Here is a 19,348-nt window from a genome sequence, read left to right on the forward strand (position 1 = left end):
GCAGCAAAAAAATCATAAAAGAGTCATAGTATAGCATGTTGAAAAAAGTCATAGTATAGTATGCTTAAAAAAATCATAAAAAAGTCATAGTAAAAAAGTCATAGTAGTATGTCATAAAAAAGTCATAGTATAGTATGTCGGAAAAGTCATGAAAAAAAGTCATAGTATAGTATGTCGAAAAAAGTCATAAAAAAGTCATGGTATAGAATGCAGCAAAAAAATCATAAAAGAGTCATAGTATAGCATGTTGAAAAAAGTCATAGTATAGTATGTTGATAAAAAAAAAGTCATAAAAAAGTCATAGTATGGTATGTTAAAAAAGTAATTGTGAAGTGAGCTGGAAACAGTCATAAAAAAGTCATAGTATAGCATGTTGAAAAAAGTCATAGTATAGTATGCTGAAAAAAATCATAAAAAAGTCATAGTATAGTATGTCATGAAAAAAAAGTCATAGTATAGTATGTCGAAAAAAGTCATAAAAAAGTCATAAAAAAGTCATGGTATAGTATGTTGAAAAAAGTCATAGTATAAAAAAGTCATAAAAAAGTATAGTATGCAGCAAAAAAGTCATAAAAAAGTCATTTTATAGAATGCAGCAAATAAATCATAAAAGAGTCATAGTATAGTATCGGAAAAAATAAAAAAAGTCATAGTATAGTATGTCGAAAAAGTCATAAAAAAGTCATAGTATTGCATGTTAAAAATAAGTCATAGTGTAGTATGCTGAAAAAAGTCATAAAAAAGTCATAGTATAGTATGTCGGAAAAGTCATAAAAAAGTCATAGTATAGAATGCAGCAAAAAAATCATAAAAGAGTCATAGTATAGCATGTTGAAAAAAGTAATTGTGAAGTAAGCTGGAAACAGTCATAAAAAAGTCATAGTATAGTATGTTGAAAAAAATCATAAAAAAGTCATAGTATAGTATGTCGGAAAAGTCATGAAAAAAAAGTCATAGTATAGTATGTCCAAAAAAAGTCATAAAAAAGTCATGGTATAGAATGCAGCAAAAAAATCATAAAAGAGTCATAGTATAGTATGTTGAAAAAAGTAATAGTATAGTATGTCGAGAAAGTCATAAAAAAGTCATAGTATAGTATGTTAAAAAAAAGTCATAGTATAGCATGCTGAAAAAAATCATAAAAGTCAAATAGTATAGTATGTCGAAAAAAGTCATAAAAAAGTCATGGTATAGAATGCAGCAAAAAAATCATAAAAGAGTCATAGTATAGTATGTCGAAAAAAGTAATTGTGAAGTAAGCTGGAAACATTCATAAAAAAGTCATAGTATAGTATGCTGAAAAAAATCATAAAAAAGTCATAGTATAGTATGTCGGAAAAGTCATAAAAAAAAAAAAGTCATAAAATAGTATGTATGGAAAAGTCATAAAAAAGTCATTGTATAGAATGCAGCAAAAAAATCATAAAAGAGTCATATAAAGCGTGTTGAAAAAAGTCATAGTATAGTATGCTTAAAAAAATCATAAAAAAGTCATAGTATAGTATGTCGGAAAAGTCATGAAAAAAAAGTCATAGTATAGTATGCAGAAAAAATCATAAAAAAGTCATAGTATAGCATGTTGAAAAAAGTCATAAAAAAGTCATGGTATAGAATGCAGCAAAAAAATCATAAAAAAGTCATAGTATAGTATGTTGAAAAAGTCATAGTATAGTATGTCGAAAAAAAGTCATAAAAAAGTCATGGTATAGAATGCAGCAAAAAAATCATAAAAGAGTCATAGTATAGTATGTTGCAAAAAAAAAAGTCATAGTATAGTATGTCATAAAAAAGTCATAAAAAAAGTCATAGTATAGTATGTCGCAAAAAAGTCATGAAAAAAAAAGTCATAGTATAGCATGTTGAAAAAAGTAATAAAAAAAGTATAAGGATAGTATGTCGGAAATGTCATTAAAAAAAAAAAAGTCATAGTATAGTATGCCGAAAAAAAGTCATAAAAAAGTCATGGTATAGAATGCAGCAAAAAAATCATAAAAGAGTCATAGTATAGCATGTTGAAAAAAGTAATAAAAAAGTCATAGTATAGTATGTCGAGAAAGTCATAAAAAAAGTCATAGTATAGTATGTTGAAAAAAGTCATAGTATAGTATGTTAAAAAAGTAATTGTGAAGTGAGCTGGAAACAGTCATAAAAAAGTCATAGTATATGTATGTTAAAAAAAAAAAGTATATATGTGAAAAAGTCATGATAAAAAGAAAAAGTCATAAAAAAGTCATAGCATAGTATGTTAAAAAAGTCATAGTATAGTATGCTGAAAAAAATCATAAAAAAGTCATAGTATAGTATGTTGAAATAAGTCATAGTATAGTATGTTCAAAAAGTCATAAATAGTATGTTAAAAAAATCATAAAAAAGTCATAGTATAGTATGTCGAAAAAAGTCATAAAAAAGTCATAGTATAGTATGCTGAAAAATTCATAAAAAGGTCATAGTGTAGTAGCAATAATCTGACTACACTTTTACTATGTTACTTAATGATGATGGGACCGCAAACGTACTGTACCGGAGCTGGCATGGTGAAACTACGTAGAAGATGGACTACTAAAAGAGCATCTGACACTTCGCCCATGCATTCTGATTAAAATCATTTTGCAGGCTTAATCAACAACTCCTCCAGTGACAGGCTGCTTCATTCTCGATGCGTTAAGGAGAGATGTCACAGGTCCTTCCTTCCCGCTGCAGTGACACTTTACAATAAACATGTCTTTAAGTGAGGTGCACATACAGAAACTGACAGTTCATTTGTGTGCAATATTTATTAAACTTTTCAATATCTTTTCTATATCAATATTTCCTATGGGCATAATGTGAATTCAACTGTTAGTTATATTTAGCTTTTTACTGTTTGATTACTGTTTATAGACATATCTTGTCTTTTTTTACTGATGCTTCTTGTTATTGCACCGTCCCCTTTTTTATCTGTAACACTGCAAATATCACCGCTGTTGAAAAAGTATCATGTCATCTTAAAGTGGACACCCTGGGGAAAAATATGACTTTATTGCCAAGGTTGGAATTTAAATTAAAAAAGGAATTCAGGCTACAAGTCACAAAGGTTTACATGATAAATACTGAGTCAATTGTTTGAATTATGGAGAGGTGGCATATATGTGTATTTCTTCTTCATCCTTTTCGGACATGTTATATTTATTAATCTATGTTATATTTGGTTATTGACATATTGCTATGTTTACTGTTCCTTGTATTTGTTATTCTTGTTTTGTTTTGACCTAATTGTTACATGTTAATAGTAAATAATTACGATCACAATAAAGCAAAATGGTGTCCACTTTCCATTCATATATATAAACATGAATCCTATCAGTATATGACTTCATAAAAATAAGTTGTTATATCTGTGCAAAATAGGCTTATAATTTATTTACATAGTATAGCATGTTGAAAAGTGTCATAATATAGCATGTCGAAAAAAAAGTCATGGGATATTATGTGGAAAAAAGTTTTAAAAAAATCACATTATACCATGTTGAAAAAAGGCAATAAAAAAAGTTATAAAAAAGTCATAGTATAGTTTTTTAAAAAGTCATAGTATAGTATGCTGAAGAAAATCATGAAAAAGTCATAGTATAGTAAAAAAGTCATAGTATGCTGAAGAAAATCATGAAAAAGTCATAGGATAGTATAGTCATTTTTAAAAAGTCATAGTATAGTATGCTTAAAAAATCATAAAAAAGTCATAGTATAGTAGGAAAAGTCATAAAAAAGTCATAGTATAGTATGTCGAAGAAATTCAAAAAAGTCATAAAAAGTCATAGTATGAAAAAAATCATGTTAGTATAAAAAAGTAATAGTATAGTATGGAAAAAGTCATAAAAAAGTAAGAGTATAGTATGTCAAATAAAGTCATAAAAAAGTCATAGTATAGTATGTCGAAAAAGTCATGAAAAAAGTCATTTATATATGCTCATAAAAAAAGTATCATGAAAAAAGTCATAGTATAGTATGTAGAAAAAAGTCATAAAAAAAAAGTCATAGTATAGTAAAAGTCATAAAAAGTCATGGTATAGTATGCAAAAAAATCATAAAAAAGTCATAGTATAGCATGTTGAAAAAAGTCATAGTCATAGTATAGTATAGTAAAAAGTCATAAAAAAGTCATAGTATAGTATCGAAAAAGTCATAAAAAAAAGTAATTGTGAAGTATGTTAAAAAAGTCATAAAAAGTCATAGTATAGTATGTCGGAAAAGTCATGAAAAAAAGTAATAGTATAGTATGTCGAGAAAGTCATAAAAAAGTCATAGTATAGTATGTTAAAAAAAGTCATAAAAAAGTCATAGTATAGTATGTTAAAAAAGTAATAGTATAGTAAAAAATCATAAAAAAGTCATAGTATAGTAAGTCGAAAAAGTCATAAAAAAGTCATAGTATAGTATGTGCAAAAAAAGTCATAAAAAGTCATAGTATAGTATGCAGCAAAAAAATCATAAAAGAGTCATAGTATAATGTTGAAAAAAGTCATAGTCATAGTATAGTATGTTAAAAAAAGTCAAAAAAGTCATAGTATAAGCAAAAAAAGTCATAGTATCATAAAAAAGTCATAGTATAGTATGCTGAAAAAAATCATTAAAAAGTCATAGTATAGTATGTCGAAAAAAGTCATTAAAAGTCATGGTATAGAATGCAGCAAAAAAATCATAAAAGAGTCATAGTATAGCATGTTGAAAAAAAAAAATGCATAAAAAAATCATAAAAAGTCATAGAATAGTCATAAAAAAGTAATAGTATAGTATGTCGAGAAAGTCATAAAAAAGTCAGAGTATAGTATGTTAAAAAAGTAATTGTGAAGTAAGTTGGAAACAGTCATAAAAAAGTCATAGTATACTATGTAGAAAAAAATCATAAAAGGTCATAGTATAGTATGTCGGAAAAGTCATGAAAAAAAAGTCATAGTATAGTATGTCGAAAAAAGTCATAAAAAAGTCATGGTATAGAATGCAGCAAAAAAATCATAAAAGAGTCATAGTATAGCATGTTGAAAAAAGTCATAGTATAGTATGCTTAAAAAATCATAAAAAAGTCATAGTATAGTATGTTGAAAAAAGTCATAAAAAAGTCATGGTATAGAATGCAGCAAAGAAATCATAAAAGAGTCATAGTATAGTATGTTGAAAAAAATCATAAAACGTCATAGTATGGTATGTTAAAATAAGTCATAGCTTAGTATGTTAAAAAAATCATAAAAAAGTCATAGTATAGCATGTTAAAAAAAGTTATAGTATAGTATGCTGAAGAAAATCATAAAAAAGTCATAGTATAGTTTGTCGGAAAAGTTATAAAAAAAAGTCATAGTATAGTATGCTTAAAAAATCATAAAAAGTAATAGTATAGCAGGATAAAATAAAGTCATAGTGTAGTATGTTGAAAAAAATCATAGTATAGCGTGCTTAAAAAAATCAGTAAAAAGAAAGTATAGTATGTCGGAAAAGTCATGAAAAAAAAGTCATAGTATAGCAGGTCTTGCACAATAAAAAAGTGTTTTTGTCATAAAAAAGTCATGGAGATATAGTATGTTAAAAAAGTAATGAAGTACTTTATCTTGCCAAATGTGAAACAGTCATAAAAAAGAGTCAGGTAGGGTATAGTATGCGATCTAGACGAAAAAATGTGTTGCTTGTTTGTCTTTATTATACCAGCAAGAAAAAGTCACTTCAACAGCATAGTATACTACAATTAAAAAAGTCATAGTCATAGTATAGCAGAAAAAAATCATAAAAAGTCATAGTATAGCATGTTGAAAAAAGTCATAGTATAGTATGTCGAGAAAGTCATAAAAAAGTCATAGTATAGTATGTTAAAAAAGTAATTGTGAAGTGAGCATGGAAAAGTCATAATAGCTTGTTAAAAAAGTCATAGTATAGTATGCTGAAAAAAGTCATAAAAAAGTCATAGTATAGTATGTTAAAAAAAAGTCATTTTGAAGTATGTCTAAAAAAAAGTCATAAAAAAGTCATAGTATATCATGTTGAAAAAAGTCATAGTATAACATGTTGAAAAAGTCATAAAAAAGTCATAGTATAGCATGAAAAAAGTCATAGTATAGCATAAATAAATCATAAAAAAAGTATAGTATGTTGAAAAATGTCATAAAAAAGTCATAGTATAGTATGTCGAAATAAATCATAAAAAAGTCATAGCATAGTAAGATGAAAAAAATCATAAAAAGTCATAGTATAACATGTTGAAAAAGTCATCGTGTAGTATGTGGAAAAAATCATAAAAAAGTCATTGTATAGTATGTCGAAAAAAAAAGTCACAGTATAGCATGTTAAATGTTGAAAAAAGTCAGTGTAGTATGCCGAAAAAAGTCATAAAAAAAAGTCATAGTATAGCATGTTAAAAAAGTCATAGTGAAGTAGTGGAAACAGTCATAAAAAAGTCATAGTATAGTATGTCGAGATAAGTCATAAAAAAGTCATAGTATAGTATGTTAAAAAAGTAATTGTGAGGTAAGCTGGAAACATGCAATGCCATAAACATGCCATAAAAAAAGTTATTGTTTTTTATTTTATAGAAAATATCATAAAAGTATGGTATGAATGTTGATTCACTATTGAATCTCAGGAGATAGTATGTTCTGCAGTTTTCAGAGCTAATATATAATAACTAAAATCATTTGTCATTCAAAAAAGCATTTTATTATCCATTATATGTTAAGATATCATTCACCACAGTCATATACTCACTGTGTACTGACAAGAAGACAAATCATTGGTGTTCTTTGGGAAATGATTGGAGAAAAATTTAAACATCTATAATTTGCAGTAATAATGTATTCGTCCATTGATAATGAACGGTAGCAGCGGTATCAGTCTCAGCTCTCCTGCTGCAGCCCGGTGGTGTACAGGTAGGAGACGGTCCCTGCCTGGATCTGGAACGTCTGTCCCTGGATGTGGTGGCTGGAGATCTGCTCACTGGTCTGGCTGATGGAGATGGGCTGGCTGCTCTGGCTGCTGATGTGGATGGCCTGGCTGTGCTGCTCCCTGCTCAGCTGACCCTGGATCGGCTGGTGCATCACCTGCAGCTGCTGGACGGGTCGCTGCGCCATCTGAAGCGGCTGCGGGGGGCCGTGATGGGCCTGCAGGTGCTCCATCGCCTCTTTACTCAGAGTGATGACATGCATCTGCTCAGGCTGGTGGGTCATCTGGCCCTCCAGCACACTGAGTGTCTGGATGTGGGGGCTCTGCTCCACCACGCCGCCCTGAGTGACCAGAGCCACGTTCTGGTGCGATGACTGGGTGAGGAGGGTGAGTCTGGAGTGGGCCGAGTCCGCCGTCTCCCCCTCTGTGGTGATGATGCTGATCTCCTGGTTCTGACCCGGCACAAAGTCGATGTCGTCCACGTCTCCCGTCACCACCAGCTGGATCTCCTGCTCAGAGCTGGGGGGCAGCTGGTACTGCTGCAGCTGCAGGATGCTACGTACTTCCTCTGGTGGAGCCGCGGCGTCCGCTACCTCTACTGCCGCATCCGATGATGCTTCGGTTGTGGCGCCTCTTTCCTTGTTGTGTGATTTGGTGTGTGTTTTCAGATTGTCCAGGCGCGTAAACGAGAGGCTGCAGAAGGAGCACGTGAACGGTTTATTCCCCGAGTGAGAGGCGACGTGTCGTCGTCTCGCGCTGGGGTCCGAGAATGATTTGTTGCAGATGTTGCAGTCGTACGGCTTGTCTCCTCTGAAAAAGGACATTTTTGATTTTAATCAAATTTGTTCTGAATGTTAAAGCTGCTTTAGTCAACTTCTTTTTATTAAACAATTGATCAAATAACTATTTTGCACATTATTAAATATTGTACTTTTTACTCCACTTCATTTACTTGACAGCTTTGGTTTCGAGTTACTTTAAAGTTGAAGATTTACATTGAAAAACAATGAATACAATTTTAACACACATTTTTCAGTTTGATACCACTTTCAAAAAAAGGGTCAAGTTGTACCTCGTCACGTTTCAGATGTCTATGAGTTGCTAGAAGTCCAAACTTAGAAAAACCTTTTCTTCCAAACTACTCAGACAGACAACGGGTATCGAACCACCGATCCTCTGATTGGAGAACTACCTTGCTCTCCACTACGCCACAGCCGAATTAGGAATTTGAACGCAGTATTTTTACTTGTAATGGAGAAGTTTTACACCGTGTTATGGTGATTTTACTTAAATAAAGGATCTGAATACTTCTACCTCTTCTGTTGTGGACTGAATGTTCATCTTTGATTGGTCACACTACAAATTAATTAAAGCTTTTTAATGAAAACTCATTATTATTGTTTTTATTATGATAACTTTTAGGACCCTCTGGTGAAAAATGTTATGACTCACCTGTGAATTCTGATATGAGTCTGCAGAGTGCTCTTGGCTGTAAAACACTTCCCACAGATCTCACAGGTGAACGGCTTCTCACCTGTAAAGATGTCACTAATGTCATTAAGGGCTTTCACATATTAGTTTCACAGAACTGTATAGTTTCAAAAGCTCGTCTGTCTTTACCTGTATGAGTTCTCAGGTGCTTTTTCAGCTGAGCCGTGTCCATGAACTTGTGATGACACTGAGCACATTCTGGTAAAGATTGGCCTTTAATAAAAAACAAAAACAAAGAAAACATTATTCAGCTTTTAGAGTGATGATTTTTAAATGAACCTGCTGCTGTTGAAGTGATGAGATTCTCACCTGTATGAACTCGGTAATGGCTTTTAAGTTGCCTCTTCTGAGTGAAGGTCTTCCCACAATTCTCACAGCTAAAAGATTTGCCTCCTAAGAATGCAGGTAAACAGAAATTATTCATAGCAGAGCAGTAGAGAACAAGGCACTGACTATTGTATTAGGTGTTTCATGGGAATGAATTCATAGTCATCAATATTAATTTGATTTGTGAAAATGCTGTTTTTTTCAGATATAAAGGATATGTATTTCACTAAATCACAAATGTACTGTCATTTTCTAGCTTAAAACAAGAAATTATAACAAAAATACATTTTAGATACATTCGAGATGGGGAAAAGATAATCCTGAAAAATAATATACCATACATATGGTGAAATCCCAAAAATATCAAAAGAAGAACTAACTTTACCTTCATGGAGGTTCATGTGCTCCTGCAGAGCGTGTTTGGTGGACAGCGCTTTGGAGCACACGGTACACACGAACGGCTTTTCTCCGGTGTGCATGCGCTGGTGAACCAGCAGAGTGTGCTTCTGGGTAAAACTCTTTGCACAAACCAGGCACCGAAAAGGCTTCTCTCCTGTGGAAACAATCATGAAACAGTGAAGGTGTTTATACAGGTAGTAAGTGCGGTATCGCCTACAGAGTAGCAACACTGAGGTTAATTTGATCGCTGTGTGTGTTAATGAAACTGTAGTCAGTTCTATTTGAGCACGGATCTATAATATAATATAAAAGTCCACAGAAATGTTTGCAGTTGGAAGCATCTTTCTTCTAAGTCTTCATCGTGTGTGTTAAAGAGAAATTCAAGATATTTAGGAATTAGGGATGAAACTTAAGTATTAGTATGAATATTAGACCACATTGTTAGAAACAAAAAAGCAAATGAGCTGTGATTCAAACCAGCTTTCTTTTACCGTTGACCTCCAGAAAAATATCAACATATAGGGCTTACCTTTAATCAGACTGGATCAGTTAACCTGCCATCATTATTTTATATTTGATAGAAGGGGTCATGCCCTTTGGACGTTTAAAAGTAATTAAAGATATTATTTAATATAATTTTGGATAAATCTAATAACCCAAAATTGATCAAATAAAGTGACGTAAGTACATTACATTTATTATGGCATACTATACTGTGTCATACTAAACTACGACATTAATATGATATTTGTATGGCATATGTAACTATATTATAACTCTGTAAAAAATGTAGGACATTTTCACTTTTTTTACAATGATATACTACAACATTTTTGGCCATGACATACTATACTATTGCTTTTTAATTCTTTTTTTTCACATGATATAGCTTTCTACAAGTTGTCATTTTTTACCTGTTAGGGTGTATTAACTGTAAACTATTGAAGTTAAAGTTGAGACGGATAGTGGTGGTTCAAATATAATGCATTCATTTTATCTTTGTTCGGGGATGGAGGCTGCACAAGATGTTTCTGAGTGACTGTGCCACAGATCATAACTCACAAGTCAGTTTACCTGTATGAGTCCTCTGGTGGATCTTTAAAAAGAGGTGGTTTTTGAACACCTTGCCACAGTCCTCACATCGGGGCTCAGTGTTTGGGTATTTCCTCTTCCTGCCTCTCTTCACAGGCTCTTCACCCCCCGCTGGGTCGATGCCCACCTTGTAGCTCTTGTATTTCACTGGTGGCCTGATTTTGCGTTTGCTCTTCCTGCTCTGGTTGGTTCCTAAATTGCAATCTGCATCCTTTTTAGTATGTGACTCCTTCACTATATCATCATGGTCCATATTTCCAGCCAACCCCTCCTCTGAGCTGTCACATGTCACACTTCCCCCATCCAACTCTGCTCCATGCACATTTTTCTTTGGCCGTCCTCTTTTGCATTTCAACAGATCTGGCACAACAGCACTGTCAACCTTTACCTCCTCACTTCTACTCGCTGCAGTAGAGTGTGAGAGTTGAGTGAGCACCTTGACAAGGTCGTTGACCTCCATGAGACGAGCCGTGGCCAGAAGCTGCTCTGTGGCGCTCTGCTCCACCGACACCTGGGCGCTGTAGATGAAATCAAGCACCGCTGCAAACATCTTAGCCGCCATGCCATTCAGCTGGTAGGTCGACTGACCGATCTGATCTTCTGCCGTGAACATGAGGGAAAAGTACTCGCTGCTTGCTGCCAGCAGGGCTTTGTGGGCCTTGTAGTGCACGTCTTCCACAACTAGAGTGATGTCACACAGCAGGTCGCTTTTCCTGAGCTTGTCAAATTTGCTCAGGATGCTCTGCTTATGTGAATCTGAATGAAGGGCCATGTGTTTTGAGGTACTGTCTGTTGCATCCTGGGACATTTTCTCCTCCAAACAGTCACTTTTGTTCCTGTAGGCAATGAAAGGAAACTCTCTATTAAAACAGGGTTAAAGTGCATATGACTGAGAGAAAGAAACAATGCAATAAACTCTTTTTTTATCCACAAGTGTGCATTTCAATTAACAACTTTTACTACCTAATCAATGAACTCTCATATAAAAGAAAAGTTGCGGAAACATAAAGTAGATCATCTTGTTTTAGGGCTGGATCTAATAATTATTGCTGTAGTTTAATGCTGCAATATTAAGTTGAATTGGTTGGTTGATCAACAGAAAATGTATCTATATCTTTATTTATATACAAATCTGATTATCTTTAAGTAATTTATATGAAAGATTATCTGCTTTTCATTGTACAGTGAATATATTTCGGTTTCAGACTGTTGGTTGTAGAATACTAGAGATAGGAAAATTATGTTGGACATTTTTCACAATGTAAAAAATTATCAACAGATAAATTGATAATGAAATCACATACAGTACCAGTCAAAAGTTTGGACACACCTTCTCATTCAATGGTTTTTCTTTATTTTTATTTTTTTCTACATTGTAGATTAATATTGAAGACATCCAAACTATGAAGGAACACATATGGAATTATGTGGTAAACAAACAAATGCTCAACAAACCAGAATATGTTTTATATTTTAGATTCTTCAAAGTAGTTGAATGAGAAGGTGTGTCCAAACTTTTGACTGGTGCTGTATATCCATTACATCATAAATGGCTAAATGCAAAATAAACACCACACATTTTCAATCATAGCCTACAATTGTAGTTCTAATAGTTTTCTGTCTGTATATATAACATTTCAGTTATTGTGGATTCTTTACTGTTTTTATTGCTTATTTATAATACTTATATGTATACATATATGTTTTATATTTTAGATTCTTCAAAGTAGTTGAATGAGAAGGTGTGTCCAAACTTTTGACTGGTACTGTATGTCTATAAATGTCATCATACAGTTATTATCATCATAAATGACATAAATTTGATTTCCAAAATTGCCAATGGCTGATCAATCAATAAGGCTTGCAAACATGAACATATTATTCTCATGACTATACCTTTCTCATCTTAGTGCATGCTATTCTACACGTATTGTGCACTCAGGTTACCACATGCATACATAGTTGACCAGCTGGTTCTTGGTCTGAAGCTGCAGATAAACCCTGCAGGGATGTGAACAACTTGAGGGTTAGCAGGCAAGCTAACTTCCACCATCTCAATGCATCCGCTGCCGGGCATAAAGAGGCCAAAGCTGGCAGAAAAAGCAACGTTTTCTCCTTAAATAATGAGTAAATAATGTGTGACACAGTTTCCAAACATCTGACGCTCACAAAACGCGGCGTAACTCAAAAGAGTAGTGAGCTTTTAGGACCTTACCTTCTACTTTAGCCGGCGAGGGTGAATGTGACCTGAGTTATCGCGAGAAGTGCGACGCTGACGAGAATCCCGCAACTGCTGCATGAAAACTGACCGCAAATGTTTCAGAGATCACCTGTTGTGCAAATCATTAAAACATGCATTCAAAGATCCTTTTCTTTTTTTGTATATTTGTGTAAATTTTACATTTAAATGCAGCTAGTTAGAATAAAGTCTGGGAGCAAACAATTGTTATTCAGGGTAATGTTGTTTATATAACTATTCGTTGTTGTTGCTGAGCAGACTTTTCTTTAGGACCTGCACGTCTTTTACAGACAGAAGAAATAAACATTATACTGACAAGTGTGCATCGAAAGCTGGAGATCGTGTTTGTCGTTACAGGTAATAACATAGCCTACAGGTTTATTTTGACATTGACTGTGTTTCTCTTCAGTTTAAGAGACTGTGAGCTGCACAATTCTCAAAAGCTGTGCTTGAATACGGAACACTTGTTATGAAAAGACCTACCTTTATATATTCTGGGGGAAATGATTGTGCAGCACTTGCAATACAACGTGGGAAGAGTGCAGATATAAAAGTCTAAGATAATATCCCTGCATGTCTAAGGTTAATTTTTCCTGCTTAAATCTAATGATATTAGGCCAGCCTACTCCATTACAAGGTTTAATTCCAAAACTATATATACAATGTCAAAATTGTATCTATATATATGTATATGTATAACAGCCTCCCCAAAAACATCAGAAAGGCAGCCTCTGTTGACATTTTCATTTCGCCATGCTTTATGTGTGCTCCACAGAGTCCCACATTTGTCTTTCAAATTACCTTTTATGTATTTAAACATTTTAATGTCCAAACGTTCTTATAATTTATTTAATTATTTATTATATTTATTTATTAATTAATTTACCCTTTTTAAATGTAAAATGTTTTCCATTCTTTATTCATCTGTTGACATTTTTTGATTGCACTGCAAATGTAAGCGCAAAAAGCATGCTCTATAAAAGTAAGGTTTTCTGTTTTTATTTATTCTTTAAATGTACAGCACTTTGAGCTACATAGTCTGCAAAAATGTGCTTTAAATATAAAATATTATTATTATTATAAAATCCGATTAACAGTATGGACCATAATGATAGGAAGTGATCAGTCTCAGTGTGGTTGCATATGTACCACATCAGATTTGTTTTTTTTGTAAGAGTACTTGGTTAATACAGAAAGTCTGGATTATATCCTTGTTATTACACTTTTAATCCCATTATTGTATTTTATGTCCCATGAATCAGGTGCAAGGAGTTGTGTTGGGATGATAAAAAACGTTAAAAAAAGTGCTGTCTGCACTTACACATTATTTCTACTTTATGAGCATTTCCATTTTTGTTTTTTAAAATTGATCATAAATTATCAGGGTAATTTAGTACTTTTCACTCCACTATATTTAATGCAGATTAAGATACTACAAATTAGAAAGGATTACTTTATAAAATATGATGCATTGGTACAAATTGGACTGTTCAACAGTAAATTAAAAAAACTGCTCCACCACCAGCTATAACATTAAGATGTTTGTTTACACGTTAATGTATCAGTAAGACTCATTTATTTATATTGTATATAATAAAACAAGGGCCATACTGCTGTAAAATTTGTACTTTTTATATTTTTATTACATTTTGCAGACAATACTTTTACTTTTTACGTTTTAAATGCTTGATTTTCTTTTGTAACAGTGAGGAAGAAGAAAAATAATAAAAATCAGCCAACGTTGTCTTTATGCTTGTGGAAACTTGTTGAATGGCAACATCAACAAAATGACCCAATCTTACATCAAATAAAAGTCAAATCAAACAAGATTAGAAAATGCTGGACCAATCTGCAGGTGTGTGGGGCAGAGTTTACAATGCCTGTTATGTAACGCATTATTACAATAAAGAAAGTCTTTGTGTAAATGATCCTTGGACTGTGCAGCCAGTTAAGGTAAATGCTAGTAGTTGTAGATTAGCCTCGAGATAACAAAGGTCGTCCTGCAGCAAACAAGCAGCATTTGACACGATTCTCTACCTGCAGTTTGAGACGCAGGCCTGTCCAGGATGAAAAGGGTCCGTGTTGTGGTGGTGGGAGCGGGTGTGGTTGGCTTCTCCACTGCCGTCTGCATCGCTGAGGCTCTACCTTTCTGCTCCGTGACTCTGCTGGCTGAGAGGTTCAGTCCAGACACCACCAGTGACGGAGCTGCTGGGATCGTGGTTGCTGCAAAGTTTCCTGGTATGCAACAATCTCCGTCTTAGAAAATGCATTTCACCAACTTTGTAATATTTTATTATGTTACTCATTCAGAATAAATATACCAGGGTGATAATAATGTCTAATGTTCATAAGAAATGCATAATCTAACCTCATATTTACATGTACATACACAGGACACAGATTTGCATGTTGAAAATGACTGATTTAACTATTTCTCTATCAGATATTCCCTTGGAAAGACAAAAACGCTGGTTCAAGAACAGCTTTGATCACCTGTTGGCCATTGCTCAATCCCAACACTCACCTGAAGCTGGAGTAATGCTGAGCTCAGGGTATCAACTGTTATACAGGTCTATAAAAAAGGGATGAATACTCACTTTTAAAATAGATTGTTTTGCATCCATTGTTTTTTGTTTTGATTCTTTGCCAGCTGGCAAGTTTTCAAGGACGTTCCAGATGAGAAGAAGCCCTACTGGTCGGAGTTGGTGATTGGCTTTCGATACATGACCGACAGTGAACTGAAAAGGTTTCCGGATCATAAGTTCGGACAGGCGTTCACCACCGTAAAATGTGAATGTTCCAGCTACCTGCCGTGGCTCGAGAAGAGGTTCGTCTTCTATGTTAAACTTGCAATGCAAAACGGTGTTAGGTCATAAGTATTTTTCCAAAAAGTTTTAAATTCAAACAAACCCAAATAGATTACAGATAATTGCAGTTCATTTAACATTTTGATTCCACTGAGATGGATAGTTGAAGACACTCTATATAATTAAATTTTTTTTTAACAATCAACACTTGAAATGATGAAGGCACTTTCAAATGACACGTTAGTATAAAAAAGTAAACCATAATTTGGTGTTTCATTTCTACCTCTTTACTTAAGATTTCATTACACTTGTTTTCTTATTACAAAATGTACCAAAACACTGGCAACAAGGAAGATCTTGGGTAGATAATGACAATAAATATGAAACAAAAATTAAATTATACCCTCTAAACTAAAAACAAATCTGGTTTGATTTACATAAAACACTACTTAGCTTGTTTACAAGGTATTTATTTATAGAGGGAACCATGAAGTGCATCTTTTGATGGAAATGCTGTTGACTCTTTCAGCCGATAATTATAATGTTTTGTAAAGGTTCAGAAAAGCTGGAGGTCAAGTGGAACAGAGGAAGGTCAACAGTCTTCAGGAATTAAGCAGCAGCTATGACATCATTGTCAACTGCTCTGGTCTGGGCTCCAAACTGCTGGCGGGTGACAACCAGGTGCACCCCGTCAGAGGGCAGGTCCTCAAGGTGGAGGCCCCCTGGCTGCACCACTTCATCAGAGATGGAGATGGAAAGACCTACATCTACCCGGGGATCCGCTGCGTCACTATAGGCGGCACGAGGCAGGAGGGGGACTGGAGACTACAAGTGGACGGAGGCGACACGAGGGGCATCCTGGAGCGCTGCAGCGCGCTGGAGCCGTCCATCAGCAAAGCCAAAGTCCTCAGCGAGTGGGTCGGTCTGAGGCCGAGCAGGAGGAATCCGAGGGTGGAGAGGGAGGTGGTGCAGCTGCAGGGTCGCAGGGTTCCTGTGGTCCACAACTACGGCCACGGAAGCTGGGGGGTCACGCTGGCCTGGGGAACCGCCCTGGACGCTCTGGGGCTGGTGAGGCAGTGCCTTCATGAAATGCCGCTACAAGCTAAACTATGAACCAGGTCTGCCACTAAATCCTGATTTAATCTGTGCCAGTAACACTCACCTTGAAATAATAAGACATCCTGTCAGTAAGATAGAAAACTAATCAAAACTTAAATCTTGTGGTTTTGCAGTAGGTTTTACATTTTATAGTGTGAAGATGTGAGGGAAAAAAGTATGTAAAATAATACAATTTGGTGAACATTTGTATCGGGACTGGTTATGAGAGAATGTAATTACTGCTTCTTCAATTTTTAAATACAGTTACCTTTAAGTACAGAGATCAACGTTAATTAACTTAAATAGAATAAACAAACATTTATTGATGTGAAATTAGAACAGGAATTTACAGCCTTTTTAGCAATTTACAAAGAATATATGAAAGAAAACTTTATTACTTAAATGAATGAACAGGAATACACTGTATGTCATTTATTGACGTGAAATAAACAGCTCTTGTTAACATAAAAGACAGATGCTTGCTGAGTTGAATGTAATTATTTAACTGTTTAAATCATTATTTGCCATCACTACTTGCATTTAGATTTTACTTGGATAGAAACTATTGTTCCATACATGTAATATATATATATATATACACACAATCTTGATGTTACAGTAAATCAAGCAATGAATAATTTATTAATAAAGGCTTTGTTTGATGAACTAAAAATGGCCACTTACTGACTCGGGGTGGTGATGTTTGTGTAACTGCTGGACTCAGTTTCAGTCTCCTCTACAAACTGGATTCAGCTGAATGTAGAACATCTGAAATCGAGACAGGGGTGTCGACCAGACTGTAACCAGACTAAGGTGGAGAAACGTTAGTAATATGAAAATAACTTAACACTGTCTAAACTTTAGGTATGTTATCGAGGGAGGATTCATTCTACTAGACTGAAAATATGATTTTGAAAGAAATTTAAAGGAAATTTGTGTTGGGTGTAATCCAAGTCAACCTTTAAAAAAAGCTTTATAGCTATTGTATTATGCCGTCTGGTTATTGTTTTGCAATTATTGTGCGAAAATGTTGTAAGGATGCAAATCTCCGCTTGCATTTTCACCTCAAATGAACATGTGTCATGGCACATTACTAATCCATGGTTGAATTTTCAGAAATCCTTGGTTATTTGGAAAAAATTTAAAAGACCAGTGTGTTGGATTTTGGGGCCACCTACTGGCAGAAATGGAATATTGTATTAAATACTTTATTTTCTATGGTGTATAATCACCTGAAAATAAGAATTGTCATTGTGTTTTTTAAACTTAGAATTATCCCGTTAGGGAGCAGGTCCTCTTCATGCAGTCCGCCATGTTGTACCGCCACGTTTTCTACAGTAGTCCAAAACGGAAAATCCAAACACTTGCTTTAGAGAGGGCCTTTCACATTTTTAAGTTAGTTCTCCGAAACGCTTGCAATATGAGGAGAGAGCAGAGGGGTATTCAGTTAGCTGCAATCTTCAACCTCACAGCTAGAGGCCACTAAATCCTACACACTGCTCCTTTAAAACATTATGGAAAAGAACCCATGGTTTTAAGAAGGTCAGCGTCCGACAGCTGCAATTAACATCTGTAAAGTAACAGTTCACTGTGCTTTTGAGGCCAATCCTGTGTCAGAAAGTGGCTCCATTTTCAGATCAACACTGTGGACCTGGAGTCTTTCTTCTTTCAGGGAACCCGGATTCACTGAGTTTACGGACGTCGTCTTATTTCTTTTCATTTTCAGCCGGCGGGCTTCAGAAGTAGCTGAAACTGAACGACTCCTCTTGTCCTCTGACGAAATGTGATTTGTGTAATCGAGCATGCAGGCAGTCTCTGTTAGTACAGGCTGAGGGTGGGGGTTTGGTAAGGAAGGTGTAGTTAAAGGATCATTGGATCTTTCTGCTGGAATTGTGGGTGGCAGCTGGAAGTTTGTGCTCTGTGTTGTTTCTGCTTGTTTAGGGGGAAACACATTTGCCGTGTCTGTGCTCAAAGTGCTGGGCACAGCATTATATACTGTGGTCGAAGATTGGGAGGACGGAAACATGACCTCACAATGTATTTCAGAATTTACTGTGTGCTGTCTGCTCTGCTCAGTCTTGACGATGGGGGTCAGATTCCAGTTTTTAGGGTCGATGAGTTTTCTCTCCTGCGCTCTGTGGAGGACAGTCAGAGAGACGCTCCGCCTCAGCAGATCTGGTTCTGGGTTTCTTCTTAGCTCCGTGCAGCTCAGACTCAAAGCTGTGGCTCTTCTGGAAGGATGACCTTCTGATGGGCTTGGGAGACTTAAGTTAATCTTCGGGGGGCTTAGTGGTGGTAAGATACAGAGCAGGTATCCTGGTTTACTTTGAAGTGAAGTGTTACTATCGCTGGTGGAGGTCTGGGTCTGTGGGGGGGCAGGGTACTCTGGGGACGGGAGGTGGCTTGACTCAAAACCGGAGGAGGACCTGCTCATGGATGAAGACGTCTTTTTGTCCCTTCCTGAAATAAACAAGTGAAGTGTGTGCCGATCATGCAGGTGCTGGTCAGTAGTGACATGTATTTGACTTAAAGAGAAAAACAGCAGAGCGCTTAGTGTTGGAAAAGAGGGGCGGTTGCCCAAGAAAAGAACAAAACAAAATCTCAATGTGATGAAAATGAATAACGAATAAAAGAAAAGAAGCAAGCAGTCAGGTCTGGTAAAGCATGGAGCAATTTATTCCTCACGCTCAACCACGACAGAAGCACACTTCAGAAAATGCTGAGACTTCAGACCTGCCACACTTCTGTTAGAAGTGTTAGTTTAACTTTGACCTTAAACTGTGTTAAACCATTTTAAAGGTTCCTTTAAGTCCACATTTTAGTGCATTTACAATTATACAAAATGCCATATTTTAACAAGTATAATTATACTATTTAGTAAATATTTTAATTCTTCTGCATTATGCAGTTTTCAGGCACATGATAAAATATTGCGCAACATTATGGCTAAAAAAATATACACACAAACAGCAAAATCTTGAGAGAAATACACTGTACA

General features: G+C 34.8%; 3 protein-coding genes across 7 annotated transcripts in view; 1 reads left to right on the forward strand and 2 right to left on the reverse strand.

The window, feature by feature from the left end:
* Positions 1-6,578: 6,578 nt before the first annotated feature.
* On the reverse strand, positions 6,579-12,503 carry zbtb24 (zinc finger and BTB domain containing 24). 2 transcript variants are annotated; one of them, XM_054614327.1, is made up of 7 exons: positions 12,422-12,503; positions 10,189-11,042; positions 9,101-9,268; positions 8,698-8,781; positions 8,518-8,601; positions 8,350-8,431; positions 6,579-7,707 (listed from the first exon to the last, which is right to left on the reverse strand). In XM_054614327.1, exons 2-7 carry the CDS (start codon positions 11,012-11,014, stop codon positions 6,852-6,854), a joined length of 2,100 nt encoding a protein of 699 aa, XP_054470302.1. In that variant the 5' UTR covers positions 11,015-11,042; positions 12,422-12,503; the 3' UTR covers positions 6,579-6,851. The 2 variants fall into 2 exon arrangements, with proteins under 2 accessions (XP_054470302.1, XP_054470303.1); XM_054614328.1 differs by lacking the exon at positions 12,422-12,503 and adding an exon at positions 12,103-12,271.
* A 1,937-nt stretch (positions 12,504-14,440) lies between these two features.
* Positions 14,441-17,348, forward strand: ddo (D-aspartate oxidase). The gene is made up of 4 exons (XM_054613949.1): positions 14,441-14,683; positions 14,889-14,997; positions 15,096-15,272; positions 15,807-17,348. The coding sequence occupies exons 1-4, from the start codon at positions 14,512-14,514 to the stop codon at positions 16,363-16,365; spliced, it is 1,017 nt and encodes a 338-aa protein (XP_054469924.1). The 5' UTR covers positions 14,441-14,511; the 3' UTR covers positions 16,366-17,348.
* A 59-nt stretch (positions 17,349-17,407) lies between these two features.
* The window catches only part of sash1b (SAM and SH3 domain containing 1b), a 44,231-nt gene continuing 42,290 nt past the window's right edge, over positions 17,408-19,348 (reverse strand). For all 4 annotated transcript variants that reach the window (XM_054613945.1, XM_054613946.1, XM_054613944.1 and 1 more), the window contains one exon: positions 17,408-18,810. In XM_054613945.1, the coding sequence (XP_054469920.1) occupies positions 17,936-18,810 (875 nt within the window). In that variant the 3' untranslated portion in view covers positions 17,408-17,935. The remainder of the gene's footprint in view (positions 18,811-19,348) is intronic.

The sequence above is a fragment of the Anoplopoma fimbria genome, chromosome 15 (genome assembly GCF_027596085.1).
Source record: "Anoplopoma fimbria isolate UVic2021 breed Golden Eagle Sablefish chromosome 15, Afim_UVic_2022, whole genome shotgun sequence".
NCBI lineage: Eukaryota > Metazoa > Chordata > Actinopteri > Perciformes > Anoplopomatidae > Anoplopoma > Anoplopoma fimbria.

Coding starts and splice junctions, on each gene's coding strand:
- zbtb24 (XM_054614327.1), bottom strand. CDS start 11,014: ATGTCCCAGGATGCAACAGACAGTACCTCAAAACACATGGCCCTTCAT. Junction 9,269..10,188: donor CCACCAGAGGACTCATACAG/GTAAACTGACTT, acceptor TTGTTTCCACAG/GAGAGAAGCCTTTTCGGTGC. Junction 8,782..9,100: donor GCACATGAACCTCCATGAAG/GTAAAGTTAGTT, acceptor CTGCATTCTTAG/GAGGCAAATCTTTTAGCTGT.
- ddo (XM_054613949.1), top strand. CDS start 14,512: ATGAAAAGGGTCCGTGTTGTGGTGGTGGGAGCGGGTGTGGTTGGCTTC. Junction 14,998..15,095: donor GGAGTAATGCTGAGCTCAGG/GTATCAACTGTT, acceptor ATTCTTTGCCAG/CTGGCAAGTTTTCAAGGACG. Junction 15,273..15,806: donor CTGCCGTGGCTCGAGAAGAG/GTTCGTCTTCTA, acceptor TGTTTTGTAAAG/GTTCAGAAAAGCTGGAGGTC.